This window comes from Podarcis cretensis, assembly GCF_951804945.1.
Source record: "Podarcis cretensis genome assembly, chromosome: 2".
Classification (NCBI taxonomy): Eukaryota; Metazoa; Chordata; class Lepidosauria; order Squamata; family Lacertidae; genus Podarcis; species Podarcis cretensis.
This window is the reverse complement of record NC_137171.1, coordinates 29560797-29580602: the sequence shown is the minus strand read 5'-3', so window position 1 is coordinate 29580602 and position 19806 is coordinate 29560797. Positions and strand designations below refer to the sequence as shown.

The window sequence follows — 19806 nt, the reverse complement described above, 5'->3', positions numbered from 1 at the left end:
GTAGTTTGAGGATTAGAATGTTAAGGATGTTGAGGTCCTAAACGCTTTTTAATGCTGATGTTTTTATTATGTTTTTAAATATGCTGTAAGCTGCACAGAGTAGCTGGGGAAACCTAATAATAATAATAATAATAATAATAATAATAATATTTATTAAAAGAAACCAGTGCTTAGTTGACAAGTCCCAAGAAGAAATGTCAGAGTGTAGCTCGTTCACATGAATTAGTGTATAAACTAGCCAATGTGATGTATGTGCGGTTTTCACCATCGGTGTCGATCGTCCTGTCATCTTACATTTCTGTCCTGACTTCTCCAAAAATTGTTTTTGAGGTCTCGGCATTCAAAATGTAGAAATCCATTTACAGTGGTGCCTCGCAAGACGAAATTAATTCGTTCCGCGAGTTGCTTCGTCTTGCGATTTTTTCGTCTTGCGGAGCGCGGATTCCCCGGGTATTAACGGCTTTAAGAAAAAGGAAGCAAACCCGCAAGACGTTTTCGTCTTGCGAAGCAAGCCCATAGGGAAATTCGTCTTGCGAAGCAACTCAAGAAACGAAAAACCCTTTCGTCTTGCGCGTTTTTCGTCTAGCGAGGCATTCGTCTTGCGGGGCATCACTGTATAATATCTGAATAGGGTGGTTGCATGGTATATAATATATAGGCCAGGGTTTTCTTTTATGCTTTCCTACAATAGACCCTGATAATTTTTATGAAGCCATTAAAAATGATAACACAATTCATATAATAGATATGTGTTAGTCATTGTTCATTATATTAACATTTTATATCAGAAGCTACTAGCCTCAATTACTTGATATTACTTCCCATATGATGGTGTGGTGCCTCTGAGTACCAGGTGTGGGGTTTTTGAGTGGGATAATGCTATTTTACTTATGTCCTGCTTTTGGACTACCCATTGGTATCTAGTTGGCCATTGTTAGAACAGAATGCTAGACTAGATGGGACTTTTGTTTTGATTCAGCGGGTTTTTATAACATTTTAATAACAGAACAGTAAACCAGTAGGAGGTGATTGTAGAGGTATTTAGTGGCTTCAGTTTAGAAACATAAATATCAATCTATATCCAAAGATGTGGCATAAATGAAATAGCGCCATAATGTTTTTAAGGAGGAATACTTCTGTGGTAGCCTTGAGTCTGAGAAATGGATTTGCATTTATTATAAATTCATGTGATTTTGTGATTGTTTCTTTGATTCTATGGCGGGGTTGATAAGGGGTTTGGGTTTGTATCATCTGAAAGATAACACCTCTAGCATCTCAGTGCCTTCAGCAACATTCTAGTACGACATGAGGTAGTCTTATGGAATATTTTGTTCCTTTTCTGTGTCTTGTTTTGTGGTACAACCTTAATGATATTTATATAACTTCAATTTGCTTTGACATCATTCAGTGAATGAAGAGTGAGCAAATAATACTGTGTTATACACGAGAGCCTGAGTCAATACAGCACAGCAAATAAACCATGACAATTTTTAAGCCTAGTTACCATATTCATTGTTTCTAAGTCTGCAGCTTGTTTGAACACATTTCTGCAGCTCAAGGAATACATTGGGGAGTTAGATTGTAGCTGGATTCTGCAATATTCAAAACACCCTTAAAGTCTTTGCTTATTTTTCCTGATTTATAATGGATATTGGAGCATTTTGCTTTGTATTCAATATGTGTGCAAAATGAGTGGTTGTTACATGTTATTGAGGAAGGTAAAGGGGGGTATGTAATAAATTAATTAATTTTTATCCAACCATACTTTTCTGTTAGTGCAATATATTTCTGCTTGCAGAATTGAAGTTTTTCCTCTTCTCCTTTCCCCTGTAGCTCCCTGCATGCCATCAAAATCAGTTCTGGAGGATTAGCAGACCCTCTGGAGCAGATTTGGGAGGGGTACGGAGGAGTGGAAAGGAAAGCCCCATTGTGCAAGTGGACTTCTGCCCACAGAGCATTGGCTACAACCCACAATGTTTAAGTGAATAAATGAATCTCCCTTTGTTTCTTTGATGCAACAGATACTGCTTTTCTTTATCCGCTACATTTGTCTCTTGCCCTTCCTTCAAAAAATTCAAGTCCTGGTACTTGCTCTTCGCTTCCCTATTTTGACCTTTGAGCAGCTTAGGCTGGGAGAGAGTGACTTTGTCCTTGTCTTATAAGAGGACACACCAAGAGCATTTTGCCTTTGTTTAAGGGAAGTCTGCTGACTTCCTCCCTCCCAATATGTTTCTGAGCACAATTCAAAGTGTTGGTGCTGACCTTTAAGGCCCTAAACCAGGGGTCAGCAACCTTTTTCAGCTGTGGGCCAATCCACCGTCCCTCAGACCATGTGGTGGGCTGGACTGTATTTGGGGGGGGGGGCAGATAAACAAATTCCTATGCCCCACAAATAACCCAGAGATGCATTTTAAATAAAAGCACACATTCTACCCATGTAAAAACACCAGGCAGCCCCCACAAATAACCCAGAAATGCATTTTAAATAAAAGGACACATTCTACTCATGTAAAAATACACTGGTTCCTGGACCGTCTGTGGGCCGGATTGAGAAGGCATTGGGCCGCATCCGGCCCATGGACCTTAGGTTGTCTACCCCTGCCTTAAAGGGCTTTGGTCCTATATATCTGAAGGAGTGTCTCCACCCACATTGTTCAGCCCAGACACTGAGGTCCACCTCCAAGGGCCTTCTGGCGGTTCCCTCACTGCGAGAAGGGAAGTTACAGGGGACCAGCAGAGGGCCTTCTCAGTAGTGGTGCCTGCCCTGTGGAACGCTATCCCATCAGATGTCAAGGAAATAAACAACTATCTGACTTTTAGAAGACATCTGAAGGCAGCCTTGTTTATTGTATTTTTAATATTTTGTTGGAAGCCGCACAGAGTGGCTGGGGAAACGCAGCCAGATGGGTGGGATATAAATCATCATCATCATCGTCGTCATCATCATCATCTGGGTCTTGCTCCCCACAACCCTAAACATTTAGTGCCAGCCTGTCTCAGCATTCACTACAAGAAGCATCAAGGAATGGATCAATGTCAAACAAACAGTCCTCCTTTGTTTGAAGTAATCAGTCGTTATTTGTACTGAATGTACTTGGTATATGACATAATGAAATGTAACTTTTCTTGGAATTTATAAGTTTGGGGTGGTGATGGTGGATCTGTTCTATTTAGTAATTAAGGCCTGGATTGATTGGAGAGAGGAGGATGAAGCTGTTGGCAGAAAAGTGAAATTCCCTCGTAGTGATGATAGCAGACTGAATGCTTATTTTTATTTTATGTTATTTATTAATAAATAATTAATAAACCTCATACATCTCAAAGGAACCAGAAGGTAGGGAGTGCAGTTCCCTTGCCAGTTCTTGCTCTTCCAAACTTGAAAATGCTATAAAAGATTATTATTTGTGTAAGGGAGTTTAACAGCTATTGAGGCAAGCTGCCCACGCTCCAATCTAGGCTTCGTAGCTCACAACCAGAGGCATAGAAAGTGTCTCTGGAAAAGTGCTTTTCTGTCCTTGGTATCATTGAACTGCAAAGAAATCAGGTGTTCAGAGAACAGTAAAAATAAATGTACAAACTGGACATTTTTAGGATGGGTAGAGGGGTCATAGTGCGTCTCCCAGATTAATGTGTTCATCTTTGTACAGAAGCCTAGCTTTTATTTTGAAATTGGGCTATTGTTTTCTGGTGTTGAAAGACATGCAGGGACCGAGTAACACCCAAATGAACTGATTCTGGTAGAGAAAAGCATTCTCTTCCATGTTATGCTACAGGCTCTTAATATTCAGCGCTTTGCAACAGAGTCATTCTCTGCAGGTACGGCTTGCTGTAAGGCTGGAGGTCCATTTACATTTTGCATCACTCTGAGATTAGTATATAAAGATCATTGCTTATCACATGCCTGGATGGCATGCACATTAATAACGTGGGCTACAGACCTTTCAGTAGACATTTCAAAGCATTTGGTGTTAAATTCTCACAGCATAAACTCCATCTCTACTAAAAGTAGGTCACTAAGATACTGCAGTTGTAATGGGTAATAGAGGAATATCCTGCATACCAAGCAGTGAATGTTAAGTTTTGAAATTCCCCTCTTGTTAAGTGGAAAGAATCAATCAAAATACTGCTTCCACCAAGCTGTGTGTGTCTCCATTTTCCATATAAGCGTAACATGCTGTGCTCAAAGAGCTTGAAATTCCAGCGAACTACATAATACGATCCACAAACAAGTGTGATTCATTGATTGGAGGGCTGCGCTTGGATCTTGAGAGATGTGGGTTCACACAGTGTTCTCTTTCTGAGAAAAGACTTTTCTGCTGTTTGTTATTTCTTGTGAAGCTGAAGGGGGCTACAGAAGCTGTGTTTGGCAATGAGTGAATCACCCCCTTCCCATAGTATTCCTTGGATTGGAAGATGGTTCCCTAATGCACCAGGAAATAGCTCAGCTTATTCTGCGTAAATTGGAGTCAACTGTTTCTCCAGTTGACGGATCAGCAGAGTCCATCACCCACCCTTTTCACAGAAGAAGCAGTGAGTAGACGCAGGTGGAAAAAGGGCTGAAAATTTGCAAGTGGGAGGGGAACAAGTATCTCCAGTTGTGGTAGAAAGATGATGCCGCTATGTTAGTAACCATGGTTCCTCTTTTACACAACCCAGACACCTGACCTGTACCATGTGGGCCTAACATTATTTCTAGGTGAAGATGGGGTGGACGCATCAACCCCTTGCTCCTAAGAGGTTTTCCATATATATCTATATAGCTCTCTATAAAATCTTATTTGTTACTTGTTCAGACTAATATCTCTGTTTCCTTTTAGGTCACAAGTGACACTCCCTCTCCCTCTCCCCCCCATCCCTCCCCTTTTTAGGTGTCTTTCCAGTCACCTAGAATTAATTCTTATTTATCAAAGGTGAATGGCTATTTACAGGCTTAGCTCCTTTGGTAGCAACCACAAGATTTGAATTGCCCAAGGAAGGCAACTGGGTATGTTTTTAGTTGTCTACCAAATTTAGGAGGTGGGCTACTGTTTTTAAACTAGTGGAAATTGCTATATACTAGTGTGCCTTCAAGAGAAAGTCCATGTTTTTCAGCACAACTTAATGATGAGAGTGTAACAAGATTGCGAACCGATATCTTTAAAAAGTAATATAAAAGAAGTCATGTGAATAACCAATGATAAATTTTGCAATGTTTCCAGTTGCTATGATTTTGTGCATTCTGAATAAAGTGCTGTTCAGTTTCACCCTGTAAAAACGCTGCAAAACTAGAAAAAACCCTGCTGAAAGGAATGCTGTTTCCTTTAATAAGCTGCAGTGCAGGCTACAACCCTTGGGACCCAACTTCAGCAAACTGTTGGAGCTTCACCTTGTATAGTCAGCACTGCAGCAAAAAGCAGAATTATGTTTCCCCCCCATTATACTTACTCACAAGTCCACCCCCTGATTGTTTTATGAGAACTTTAAAATGACAGCCTGAGAGACACCTGTAGGATGTCTTCCCTTTTCAGGATTGTGTAAAATTGCTAGCATCTAATTTGGAAAAGTCCAAAATAACTCCCGCCTCATACTTAATTGCTAAGTGCCAGTAAATGTCTCTGTATGATTTGTTCGCCCCCTGGGTTTATTAGTTCCTGCTTCATAGCATGAGAATAGGAACTTCTTTAACATTATAAGAAATTGAACTTACTCCTATAAACTTTTATCAAACTTCTATGAAGAAAGAGCAATGGCATGCATATTATAAGAGATAAGCAAAGTTTTGTTACTTTTTTAGAGAATATTTCAAAATATGTTTATCAACTTTTGAAGAAGTAACTACCAAGGGAAAATGAGTGAAAACTTGATATTCCCCTTCCTAAACAGGAGATGGCAAATTTTCAAAGGCAGATTTTATCTAAAGCAATTGCCTTGAAAAGAGTAGTTTGTGAATATCCAAGGGCAATGATTAATATTGGCCGGGGGGGGAGGGGCAGGATGGAAGTGAAAGGACATGGGTTTGGGGTTTTGTTTTTGTTTTGTTTTTTAGTAGAATTGAGCCAAATTTTCTTTAGTATTGATTTTTGTGACAAAATATGCATGCTTGATGAGGAGGTAGAACCTTTCGTGAAACAGTAAAGCAAACTGAACAACAAAGGTGTTTCTCTGCTTTTTACACCTCCGGAGAACAGTGCCCGCAGCACACATTTTATGGAAGCTCTCAGACTGTTGGAGCAACGGAACTGAAGCTCCCCAACTGAACTAAGCCTTAAAATGAGTCCCAGTGCATAAATCCACCCCCAGCTTATCTGACTTGGTAACAGTCGCATTCTTAGCCTTGCAGGTATTAGCATGAGTTGAGTGAAAGGGTTACGGAGGCACAGCTCAAACCATCACATTTTCCTTTCCTTTTCTATTATGTTCCCAAATATTTCTGTCTTTCCCTTCCCTCCCTCACCCTCTTGTACTTCCTTTCACCTACTAGTATTGCATTTTGTCTCCATCTTCACTTCCTTTTCCTTTTGTTCTCTTTTTTCTGCCCCGTGTCACCTTCTCTGCCACTTTAATTCACCTCTCCATGGCCCTTGCGCCTTCCTCATGTCAGCTTGCCTGAAATCAATATGAACAGGAAATCTGGGGACAGTTCATCATCCTCAGGACCTTATACTGTTTATTGTTCTTTCTTGCCCCTCTGTTGGGTGAAATTTGAAGGAACTCCTCTGATTCTTCCACACTGAAGTAACATATAGTTGTAGTTCCATAATGAAAAGTTTGTTTTAGTTTGTGAAGTCTTGCCATTTTATCATTCAACATTCCTGCCCCCACTCCAGATCAACTCTGATAGATTAAAGTTGCAGTCCTGTGCACACTTACACGAGAGTAAGTTAGAGGAAGTCCTTGCACTGGCTTCTGCTAGCCAGGCTCACAAGTTGAATTTGAGCTGAGTTTCAGCTCAATTCAATGTTTTCAGGATTTTGGACTGGTAATATAGGACATAATCCAGCCACGTTTAAGCATATCTACAGGATTTTTTATTTGTGTGCAATGCTGTATGTGTAGAACTTTTCCCATTTGGGCTGAATTTGACAGTCAGGAGAACATGAAGATTATTATAAGCTCTGTGTTATCTTAGTTTTCAGTTGCTGTTTTGTTAAGAGGGAAAGTTTATTGGGATTCAGACAAATAAGATCCATGTATATATGTGCAAGAGAAAAGATACTTCTTCCCCTTCTGTCCTGCTGATGCTTTTTGATTATGAAAGGCCTACCAACAATGATAGGTTTGTGCTGAGTTTTCTAGTCCTGTTTAAAATTCTTTGCAGCTCTGCAAGAACCCAGGATTAGCTGATTTCTCCTTTTACTGGCATTATGGAAGGAGAATCGGGGCTTGGCTTTGTGCCACTAGGCAAGTTGAGATTCAAAGCTCTGCAATAACATCAGCTTCAGACCTCTTTAATGACTGGTTTTGGAAATGATACATGTGAAGACATTTTGCATGGTACAGCAGTATAAAATGTACTTGAGCGGGCTGTTTAACTCCTAAGCACTGCTTCTCTCAGCATGATTCCATAGCCCTGTATTTTTAAAGGGCATCAAATCTGCGTAAGTTGTCACTTCTGGTTAAAAGGGAAAGGGAGCTTACGCTGCCGTTATATTTTGTCTTTTCTTCTTTGGTGGTGCAGTGAAAATTGGTAGCTTGTTTTGTCTGCCTTTTGCAAATATATGGTGCAAAAAATTGTTTTTCAAAAAAAAATTCATGCAGAAATTAAGTATAGGTTTCTGGTCATCAAAAAGAACTTGTTGGGATCAGATGTAAAGGCGGATTACTTAACTGGATCAGCCTCTAGACATATAAAAACTGCAGAATTCTGCAAAACTGTACTGTGGTCAGAGTACTTGTAAAGGTAAAAAAAACAAAACATTAGTTCAAATCAAATATGTTCCATTATTCATGTTACTAACTGGAATGACTAGCTGTAAACCATGACTGGCTATAAACCACGGTAGGCCACCTGAACTATGGGGTGGAAAAGAGCAGTGGTTATGGTAGCAGGTGGGTGGGAACAAAAACCATAGGTAAGTTTCCTTGCTTTGATACAAAGTGATTTGCCTCTCATAGCTTTTGTTGTATTTATCATCACAGCAAAACTGTGAAATAAAATTGGCTGATAGACAGAAACCACATTCATACATAATACTAAGCCTAAAATCCTGGTTTAGTAAGCAAGGGTATGCATGAAACTATGTACAGGTACACAGAGCTCGTTTGAAGCCCCTTTGCTCTTCCCTTTGCATGAATGGTTAAATAGAGGGCCTTCTTGGTAGTGGCGCCCTCCCTGTGGAACGCCCTCCCACCAGATGTCAAAGAGAACAACTACCAGACTTTTAGAAGACATCTGAAGGCAGCCCTGTTTAGGGAAGCTTTTCATGTTTGATGCATTACAGTATTTTAATATTTTTTGGAAGCCGCCCAGAGTGGCTGGGGAAGCCCAGCCAGATGGGCGGGGTATAAATAATTTATTATTATTATTATTATTATTATTATTATTATTATTATTATTATTCAGCACCATAGTTTCCCATTGCATGTTAACCCAGAGCTGTGATTGTTGTTGAGAGACAATGGAGTGCACCTCTGGGGGTGAAATCGAGCCATTGGAGAATCACAGTGCCCGCTGTGGCTGCAGATACTGGTAACTCGTAACTGCTGTCTCCTACATTGTTTTCACTGCATTAACAGCTCCAAAGTGACCTCTCCGGGACACACGCCTGGGCATTGTGTATGGAAGTCCTGGGCTGACCAGACAGCAAGACACCCCCACCTCGGCCTTGGTTGAAATGAAAGCAGAGAAATATGTTTGGCAGCAGTTTGGTTGCAGGAGTTGCTGAAAGGAGGCGTGCAAGGCTCCATCTTAGGTACACCACTCCAGATTTGTGTAGGGTTTACTTCTTAGCCCTTTCTTCTCCCAAAGATGTCCCACAAGGCAGTGGATATAGATTTTTCCTCAGGGTTTACTCCCGAAACCTTTCTCGTGAATGGGTATAGCCGCAAGGCAAGCAGAGGTTTAGGGCAGGCTTCCTCAACCTCGGCCCTCCAGATGTTTTGAGACTACAATTCCCATCATCCCTAACCACTGGTCCTGCTAACTAGGGATCATGGGAGTTGTAGGCCAAAAACATCTGGAGGGCCGAGGTTGAGGAAGCCTGGTTTAGGGTCAGAATTTTCCTTCTCCTAGGTGACTGCCTCCCCAGGCTGATGAGTTCCATCTGCTCCACATTTCCCTCTACAACACGTGCCTTCTCGACCATTGGACCCCCTATTGTTTTCATCCGCTCAATCCACCGGAACTTGTCTTTGCATGCAAGGAAGTCCCTAACTCACTAAGGGCTTGAGAGCCATCAGCTACCCTCACCTGGTTTAGCCAGCCAGTCAAAGCCACTTCTTAGGGTATGGCTGCTGTTGTGTGCTGGTGGCTTCTTGGAGCCACAGGTGACCACTGAGTGCAGAATGGAGACCAAAGGTGGACAAGCTACCACAGGAGTACCATGTGTCCCCCACCAGAGGTACTACCCCTCCCCTAAGACCCTATGACCAATGACTTAAAAATAAAGCAGGATGTCAAACCATGGTTTGAAGTTGACTTACTATCCTGACTTATTTTGAAGCTGTTAACCATAGTTTCCAGGCACACATATAACAGGAAACTATGCTTAAATGCTGAATTCTGTGGTGGGAGGAACAAAGTAGCTGTCATCTGGTGTATGCCAACCATTCATATCCTGGTTTTGCATTGTGAGCAGAAGTGTACTTCATCTTCCCCAAAAACAAATAGTGAGCTTCATAGTTCAGTAGAGATTTGAACCAAGAGGTTCTGATTTCAACCCTATCTATATATTTTACTCCTGACCCTGCTGTCTGTCTGTCTGTCTGTCTGTCTGTCTGTCTGTCTCTCTCTCTCTCTCTCTCTCCCTCTCTCCCTCTCTCCCTCTCTCCCTCTCTCCCTCTCTCCCTCTCTCTCTTCTTCAGTACTTTGACTTTTACTGTTTTCTTCTTCTTTTAACCAGCCCTATTTCCCTATAGGCACTTACTGATGACTAGTAAAAAGAAGCATTTGGAATTTAATTTTTGCTGAGTGTCTGCATTTTAAAGTACTCTAGATAAGTGGTCTGAAAGGCAAGTTCTACGTTTCATTTGGTGTACTGTTTAAGAAGTTTGAAACAAAAACATTGCCAATATAGGTTTTTATCCTGAGGCCTTACTGAGTGCTATCTCTGTGTGCCTTCCAAGTCACCCATGTTTACCGCGATATTTATACAACACTTAGACTTTTTTTTTATCTCCTCCTGTCATGCTAGCACATCATTGTTTTATTTCATAGCTGGTTATTTCAGAAGTAGCTATGGATGAAGAAGGAACACAAGAAAAGTGTTTTGTCTTTGTTGTTCTTGAGAGAAAATGCAGGGTGTCCCTAACAGAGTGGCAGGTATAAACTCGTTTGCCATGTGGAGATTTAGCCTGGAGACAGCAGGGGCTCATTAAAGGAGAGCACTAAGAGCATTTCCTTCACTAATCTATTCTGAAGTATGATAGCAGACCTGTGGCAGTTGCAGCCCTCTGAACATGAAAGCTGCGAGTGCTTGCTGAGTTTGTGCCATTACGCTGAATACCATGGTGAACTGACTATGCCCCAGAAAGGGTGTTTTCCTTACTAATCAAAAGCAGAGTGACCTGATTCATTATTATGTTTCCTTCAAGAAGCTGAAAGCCCCCTTGAAATTTCTGAAGTCAGCTTTATTTACATCCTGCTCATACGCTTTTGTTCAGTGCCCTAGAGGGGCAGAACAAAATGACAGCTTTTTAATGTGCAGAGCTTGTGTGAAAATATCATTGACCCCAGAAGTGCACCATATTTTGAAAGAAAGAAAGAAAGAAAGAAAGAAAGAAAGAAAGAAAAGACCAAATGATGCACTTGACACATTGTCACTTTCCCCACCCCATTAGGTACATGGGAGGCCTGCCACAGCTGAACCACCAAATCCTAATCAAAAGCCTACTGAATTGAGGTATAAGTTTTGGTAGCTCATGACAAGGGCTGTCTGGATTGAGGCAGGTGGCTGCCGTTCAATCCTGAGGCCTAGGAGGTATAGCTTGGAAGGGGCTGCAAGGGCCCTAATAAAAGAGAATGGAACTACAGCGGCCAGAAACTGTTGTACCCTTTTTAAAGCCATTCCATCAGATTTCAAAAGATAAGCTGAGTGAGTTGAGGTCATAGGTGACTGAAGATTTCCATGGAAATACTATGTTCCCATTGAGTCATTGACCATCAAGTAGCTGGTCTTTAACATTTGTCAGTGCCTATAGCTGCATATCAATTAGTACATCCTTGTCAACGAGGCTGCTCGGTCCCAGCGCCTGCCAACCTAGCAGTTCGAAAGCACCTCCGGGTGCAAGTAGATAAATAGGGACCGCTTACCAGCGGGAAGGTAAACGGCGTTTCCGTGTGCGGCTCTGGCTCGCCAGAGCAGCGATGTCACGCTGGCCACGTGACCCGGAAGTGTCTCCGGACAGCGCTGGCCCCCGGCCTCTTGAGTGAGATGGGCGCACAACTCCAGAGTCTGTCAAGACTGGCCCGTACGGGCAGGGGTACCTTTACCTTTACCTTTTACCTTGTCAACGTTGCAGCTAAATTTCAGGACATTGAACATGCATCATTTGTGATCCTGGCCAAAGGTTACCTGCATTCTTTTGCTTGGTAATCTTCACTGTAGAGAGTGGTAGGTTGAAGGCAGAAATTTAATGGATGGTGTTAGAGGAAAGCAAGGAATAGATGGATGCTGGTACTGTGGAATCAGAAACCAATCAAGGAAAACTATAGGCGTGGACACAGGAAGCTGTCTTATACTGAGTCAGACCATTAGTCCATTTGGCTCAGTACTGTTTACACTCACTGGCAGCATCACACTAGGATTTCCCCCCCAGCCCTACCTGGATATTGAATATGAGACCTTCTGCATGCATAGCAGATGCTATTCCACTAAGCTATGTTCTCTTCCCTAAATGGATGTGACTTCTTGTAGCAGCCAGCCTTGGTTCTTCCTAGCCTCACTACTCATTTGTCTGCATCCTATCTCTTTTTCCTCTCCCAGTTTTGGCTGTCAAAAACAAAACATAAATTTTATTTTTTTCCAAGAAATGTGTATAAATATAGCTAAAGACATAAGCAGTGTTCAAAATTAGCCAGGTGCAAGGCACATTTTGTGTCTGGCACGGGTCCAACTATGACCACGCAGAGATCTCTGGATGCCAGGCTGGTGACTGGGGAAAGCAAAATGTCACTTAGAGAAGAATCTGAAATATTTTTCCTTGAAGCTTGAATTTGTTTTACTTTGGATTTTTTATTTATTTTGAGATTTGAGATTTGTTGTTTAAAATACTACTACTACTACTACTACTACTACTACTACTGATAATAATAATAATAACAGCCACTGGGTAGGAAGTGGTGCCTAGAAATTCCATTGTGGTGACTGCAACTTAGGTTTAAGGTGCCATTTGAAGATCAGCTTATATATCTGAGTTTCTAAGAAACAAAATGATATGTGAAAGATGCACGTGGATAAGAAAATTAAAAGGTCCTATCATGTATACTGGTCATCACTGCACTCACAAAAATGCTTTATAGCATTTCAAGGTCAGCCAGATGAGAAGGAAAATTGGAAGGGTATGGAATATATGGTCAGAGCAGGTGATATATAGTCAAGGCAGGGACAATATATTCTGCATTAATGCAAAGTAGATACACACTTTTATAATGTACAGAAACTCATACCTCTGATGACACAGAGAGGCTGCCACTTAACAATTTTTTTGTCTTCTGCACAGGAATGGCATTGGCTTTATGTTTTGTAAAGCAGTTAGTGCATGACTAGTGTAAAATAAACACTAAAGAGCAGAAGTAATGCTCTGATTGCTGCATTTACAGTGAAGTGAGAAATCAATATGTATATTGTAATGCAATTAGGTATTTGGCAAAGGTGGTGAAGCCGCTGGCAGTATTTGGCTAAGCTGCCATAACATCAAACACACACAAAAGCAGATAGAAGGGTCTCTATCATAGTTTTGATTCTATGGAGATGGAGGGGTATGGCAAACAAAAGGAAATAAAAGAAAACATGGGTCTTGGAAAGGTAGAAGATGAAGGTTGGGTTGGCAGCAGGCGAAAGGAAGCTGGGAGAATGGGGGGGGGGGTAGAGCAATGGAGAGCTGGAACCTGAGCTTGCTTTGTGCTTCTGCTAAACCCTGAAATTTGTTTTCCGGCTTTAATCCTGGAGAATATGAAGTGAGACTAGATGAATGTGACCCTGAGAAGGTTCAGAATTCATCTTTCTCACCATTGTATGAGGTCCTCTTGGAACAGTTGCTGTTTCCATTTGGGCTTGAACCCGGACATTTTCTTGTACTGGCTGGAAGAAGTGCTCTAGAGTAGTGAGGGCATCAGAGAAAGGCGCAGGAGAGAGAAACAAATTCATAATGATTTGAAACAACTTGCCAAATCTTTGGCTGGAGGCCATATCTTTCGTGTTTTTTGCTTGAGTCATACGGAAGCATCTGTTCACTCCCAGGGTGGTGCACTGTTGTCTGGACTGAATAGGTTAAACTGTTGAAATTGGAGGGAATAATTGCAATAAATGCTCTATTGGTCCCTTCCCAGCAAACTCTTCTATGAATGGAGGTGTTTTAGCCAGGCATTGCTTTATTAACTCATTCCCCAGTGCTTCTTCTTTCAGCATCTGTTCTCTGGGGAACTCCAGCTACCAAACCACATTACTCTATTAGTTCAGTTTTATTCAGTGCTTTGTCCATGCTCCCTAGAAGTTGTGGCAAATGACCGAAACTTTCTCCTCCTCTTGCTGTCCCTCCCTCTTCCAAACTTGTCACTGTGGTAGTTGAAGCGCATAGGCTTGACACTAATGATGGAAACCACTGCAGAATCACAAGTGCAGCAAATGCTCCTTGCTGTTATGCTGTAGCAAACTTTTTTTGTTTTGTTTTTATTTTACGAAAGCATTCTAATAATGAGGAACTCAATTACTGCCATGGAACCCTTTGGGTAGCCTGTCATTATAGGTTTAATTAGTGTGATTTACTTATATACTCTCTCTTTTTTCATCTGCAGGTTTTGCATGCAGAAGAGTGTGAGACTGGTACCGGGAGTCACGCTGGATTTAATAGAGAAGTAAGCACGATTTCAGAGACCTTTAAAAAACTCTTATTTGCCCAACTTTACTTTTTCCAATTTATTTAACTGGAGATTCTCAGGTATCTTGGAGTGTGTCCATCCATCCCATATGGCTGTTTCGTCAAAGCAACCTCACAAATACAAAGGCTGTTTTTGTAGCCAAAGGGCAATCCCCAAAGGTCCGACACCTGCTTATTTATTTTCTGAAAGGGGCAGGGACATGAGCCAAAGCAGAGCTAGGTATCCTGAGACTAAGTAAAATAAAGAGGAAGAGATAAGCCTGATACACACCACAATTGTGTTTCTCTGTTGTAAGGCTACATTTTGTAGTCAACATGCGGTGGTGGTGATCTGTGTGTTTTGGCCTTCAAGAAGGGGTAGGAATCACAGCACAGCTGCAGGTGTGATCCCTACCCACCTCTGCAGTCATTACCAGTATTCTTTTTGGAGGCTGGGCATAATTATGCATGGGTAGAATTGAAATGCTTTGCCAAGAAACCCTAAGACACCACAGTTGCTCTAACCCTCTTTTCAGTTCTCTTTATTATTGCAAAAAGAAAATGTGACTGAGGGTCTTCTTTTATCTGTGTTTGCCCTCGCGAATAGCACACTTGTTTGGGACATGCACGACGGTTCCACGTTGGACAGCTCTTTGGACGGCCTTTTGTCAGCGGAACAGGGACCAAGGCAATCTTCAGTGATTTGCAGCTCCCAACAGCCCCAACACCACCTCTCATGCCGCTGCAAAGGGTCTCACGGACTTCTGGAGCAGATTGGCGGTTGCCTGGAGGAGGCTGTGGGAGGGGAGGGAGAACCTCTGAAATTTGCCTCTGTCCCTGTTGTGCTAAGGCTCTGCCTAGATCCAAGAGTTTTTTGTCAGCAGAGGGGCACCGATTGGATACAACCCATTAAGCCTTTTGGTAGGAGAGTTTCCTAGTTCTATGGTAGCAGAAGGATTGTTTATTTGGCAACATCACTTTATTGTGTCCTGAGTATTTTTAAGGATGGTGCCTCTCTTTGGTGAATGTGGTGAGTGGCTAGCCATCCTTCCAGCTTTGTATCTGCTGCATCCAAAGGCAAATGAATCCCACAAGAAGCTCCCTCTGTGGCATCAGCTTGGATTTGGCACAGCAAAACTACCCACAACCTTCCACCCTGACCAGCATAAGATCCGGGGCTTGGTATACATTGGCTTTTCCCCCTTAGAGCCCATGGCTCCTCAGCCAGGGTTAGCATTGTTCAGTTAGACTACCTCGGACTTATCAAATGCACAGAGATTCAAAATTGCATACACTAGCTTGTTTGCAACTTTAAAGTATTTGTTGTTTTATGTTACTACTGTAAAGTATAGCTCAATACAACATTGACCTTTTTTTTAAAAAAAAGTGAAGCTACTATTTGTTGGAGGCTTAAACAACGCTCATAGAAGAGGTTTAAGAAAATTGAATATTTATTGTTGTTGTGTGCATTGACTTTTTTAACACAGAACTTAAAGGCGTCCATGTTGACATTAAGGAATTTGTACAAGAATTTTGCCAAAGTTTCTGCTTGCCAATCTATGGGAAATTTGTACCATATGTTCTTAGGCGATGCTCTGAAATAAATTGATTTTGGTGGGGTGACGTTGTGTTGTTTCCCTACCACATTTCTTTTAGCCTCTGGAAAATGGCCAGCCTTTAAAGTATGCAAAGGTGCCTGGAAAGTGTTAAGTAGTGAGATAGTGCAGTGTTAGTACTTTCTGAAAGCTTGGGTTAAGAAAAGCTGATATTACTGGCACTGCAGCATGCCTGCAGATGAATATGCATTGATAGAGCTCTGCCCTTTATCCAGTGCTGGAGTAGCATGGCATTGCCGGAGGCCTAATGAAGTACACTGGCATAGATCATGATGTGGGTTGCATAGCTGCAGCAATGCACAAAAGGAAGTTTGTGCTATGCTTGCTTAAGCAACGACTCTTTTCAGCCACTGCAATCATTCTCTCTTATAATGTCTAAAATTCCTCCTGCATCTTGACTATCTGCCAAAAACTTGTGAAAAGACAAACAACAGCTTATTCTTTTGCATCGGTTAGCTGCACTCTTTTGGGCTCTGTAAACCTACCATCCAAGCTGTATGGTATCATAAAAACAGATACTTTCCCATTTCAAGGCAAGCTGACAAAAAACAGATATGGTTTTCTTTCCCCAAAGATGGTTTGGTTTATGCAACCCTGACCTGGATATGGAAAGGTTAAACTAAAACCTTCCGCATGTGCATTTTTGCAATGTTCCTGTAGGTTTCTTTGGTGCAGAAAGAGATGGGCTCTTTTGAATCTTGGTTCAGTGATGATTTGCACCTTTTCTCCTTATACTTCTATTTTGTATCGAAGTACAATTGAGTAGGAGCAATTAATAAGAGATAATTTGATTTTCAATATGTCTTTCCCTTAGAAGCATTCCTTGTCAAGCAAGATAAATGGGAAGAACATATTGTGGACTCATTTAGGTTTCTGATGTGCCTCTTCAAAAGCAATTAGTCTCCCCGCACCCACCCATTCCACCTATCAAGGCTAAAATTTTGTAGCAAAGACACCTAAATGCATTATAGTTGTAATGAATAGGGGTGCAGGTGCATGGGCATAATTGAAATGCTTTGCCAAGGATTCCTAAGATACAACAGTTGCTCTAGCCCTCTTTCAGTTCTCTTTATTACTGCAAAAAGAATATATTCACAGCAGAATTTGGCAGCTAATGCAAAATACCACAGTTTTCAAAGAGTTTTTGCAGGAAATAGCTGTGACTGCAACACAATAAGCACCAAGTCTCAGCAGCTGGCCCAAATCTTCCAAGACTCAGTAGCTTCGTAGCAGATAACTGGCTAGAAATAGCAGATATTTCTAAAGGGTAGTCCAAACTTTCCTGGCAATTTTCTGCCACAAAAATTGTGCTTCTGGTTTTCCCGTCCTTTCTTCTGCCGCATCTGACACTGTCCTGTCACCATTCTCATTCAGTTTAAAAGATTTACAACAAAGTAATATAATTGAACAAGCATGTTCTTGTTGCATAATTTAGTTCCTTGCATTACACAATCTTCTGGGTTGCTGTTTTTAAGTGTGACATTAGAAGGTTTTGTTGAAGATTTCCACTTTAGATCATTGTTCTTGGTTTTCTAGTTAAGAGGATTCTCCAGAGCTGCAGCCACTGGCAGGCTGTCTTAATTGGTTTACCATTGCTATTTGAGATAGAGCCAGTATGGAGGAGTTGTTAGAGTGCAGGACTAAGATGTGGGAGAACAGGGTTCACATCCTTACTCAGTTATGAAGTTTGCTGGGCCTACCTCACAGGGTTCTTGTAACTATAATATGGGAAGGAGGAGAATCACGTATGCCACTTTGAGCACCTTGGAGGAAAGGCAGAATATAAATGTAATACTAAAATAAATAACAAATGTGGACCAACTTCAGCCTTGCAACAATCTACTTTGTGTTTGACTTCAACCTCAACTGAGCCAGCAACAATTTAGCTGATCGGGGGATCACAGTCATTCACAACTGAAACTGCATCTTCGAGCCATTCAGCGTGATGCTGAAGTTTGTAATGGAATACAAACCTTGGTAAGTCACTGCCTTTAACTTCATGGCTTGTGACTGCGAAGTACTACTTGCCTCCAGTTGTGGCTGCCCCTATACTACAAAGTTGAGTGGATATCCTTCTTTTGGCACCCACACCATCAGAGCTGAATTGGGTGGTTACAGAGCAGTGGGCCTTCTTGGTAGTGGCACCTCCTCACACCGGCGTTTTAATCCTCTGTACATTGCTATCTTGATGCTCCATTTGTTTTTCATTCTGCTTGCTTTTAAAACTGCTCTTGCTGTGGTGTGTGAATGATTTTGTTTCCTCAGTTACAATTTTAACTCTTTGTAAGCTGAAGGCTGATGTATACATAAAACAATAAAATAAAATAAGCAGATTGTTTCCATGGTACCTTTCTGAGACAAAAGGAAAAAAGGAAGGGGGAACGATTGCCAGACCTAGCACATTGGTGTTCTGGATTCCAGGATGTTTGCTGCAACCAAGAAACAGCTTAGGACTCGGAGCATAAAGGCAACCATAATTTTCCTGTAGCCTTGGAACCCAGCAATTGTTCTTTGTATCTGAATTGTTTGCTGCTGCCACCACCAGCGCTCATGGAGTAGAAGGTATATCCTCCTACCCCAGGATGGGTGTGTGTGTTTGTGTGTGTGTGAAGATCTTCCTCTCTGTAAATGCCACTGGGCACTAATTTGCCCTAGCATCACCATTCTGAGGTTGGAAGGAAGGAAGAAACTGGCACCCTACCAGGAATTCATTGGCAGTCGACCCTATAGACCACAACTAATGCTGTGCACACCTCTAAGAATGCCAGTGAAGATTGGATTGCCCTATCTAAAATGTCAAGTTCTGCCTTGCTGATTTGCTCAAGTAGATCTCTGTCGAACAATTTGTCCATTTCGTTCCAGAACAAGTTCCAAAATGGAAAGCTGTCGCCTTAATGGCTTTATCTACTTCAGTATCAGTAAATCTTCAGTGAATAGTGCTTGACAAAAATGAAGCTGTGTCAGACTTGTGCAGATTTTCAAGTGGAACCGTACTGCCTTCTGAGATTGAAGGGGTACATTAAGAATAGGGCCCATGCCTGGGCCACTGTACCCAGTTTGAGCCCTGTGCCAGACCTCTTCCCTAGCCCTGCCTTTGGAGCATTCCTTTTTACTGGAGGGCATCTAGAAAGTAGGGTAAAATGCATTTTAATGGACTAGGAAATTTAAAAAACCGCATTTACAAGTATACAAGGGCTGTATGTCTGTGATGTGTTCATACTTAGTTGCACAGTTAAAGGTTTATATGCAAGCTGCATGTGTATGTGAGTGCATCTCTATCCCCTGCGCATCCACAAAGCCAAGAAAACGTTTGTTCACCCTTGCAGACTGGATGCTTGTAATAACATGATCATCTTCTCAAATGCAGCTTTGGAAGCCCAGCCATAACTGTTCTTTCTTCAGTATGAAAGAGCTTTCAAATTCACAGTGACTTAGATGAAACACTGTTTTTCCACCTATCACTTTGACAGCCAATGTGCAATCTGTACCCATTGTGTAATATTTGCATGAAACACCAGAAAAGGGTAGGAAGGTCAGTCGGAAAGTGGAAAATAGTCATTCCCCCTATTGCCCTCCTTCACTCACAAAGCAGTGTGCTGAGAATGTGTTGAGTGGCTTGGCAGATGAGCAAGAAGAAGAAGAGGAGGAGGAGGAGGAGGAGGAGGAGGAGGAGGAGGAGGAGTTTGGATTTGATATCCTGCTTTATCACTACCCGAAAGAGTCTCAAAGTGGCTAACATTCTCCTTTCCCTTCCTCCCCCACAACAAACACTCTGTGAGGTGAGTGGGGCAGAGAGACTTCAGAGAAGTGTGACTAGCCCAAGGTCACCCTGCAGCTGCATGTGGAGGAGCGGAGACACGAACCCGGTTCCCCAGATTACGAGTCTACCGCTCTTACCCACTACACCACACTGGCTCTCAGAACAGAACAACCCTTCCATTTATCTTCTCCCTTTCCCGCTTCCATATGAACACCA

The 19806-nt window shown here is 41.9% G+C and overlaps 1 protein-coding gene across 2 annotated transcripts in view; it reads left to right on the top strand.

Annotated features, from left to right (window-relative positions):
* The window catches only part of RPTOR (regulatory associated protein of MTOR complex 1), a 325970-nt gene that overhangs the window by 140476 nt on the left and 165688 nt on the right, over window positions 1-19806 (top strand). For both annotated transcript variants that reach the window (XM_079965357.1, XM_079965356.1), the window contains exon 7: window positions 14153-14212. In XM_079965357.1, coding sequence (XP_079821483.1) covers window positions 14153-14212 — 60 coding nt within the window. The remainder of the gene's footprint in view (window positions 1-14152; window positions 14213-19806) is intronic.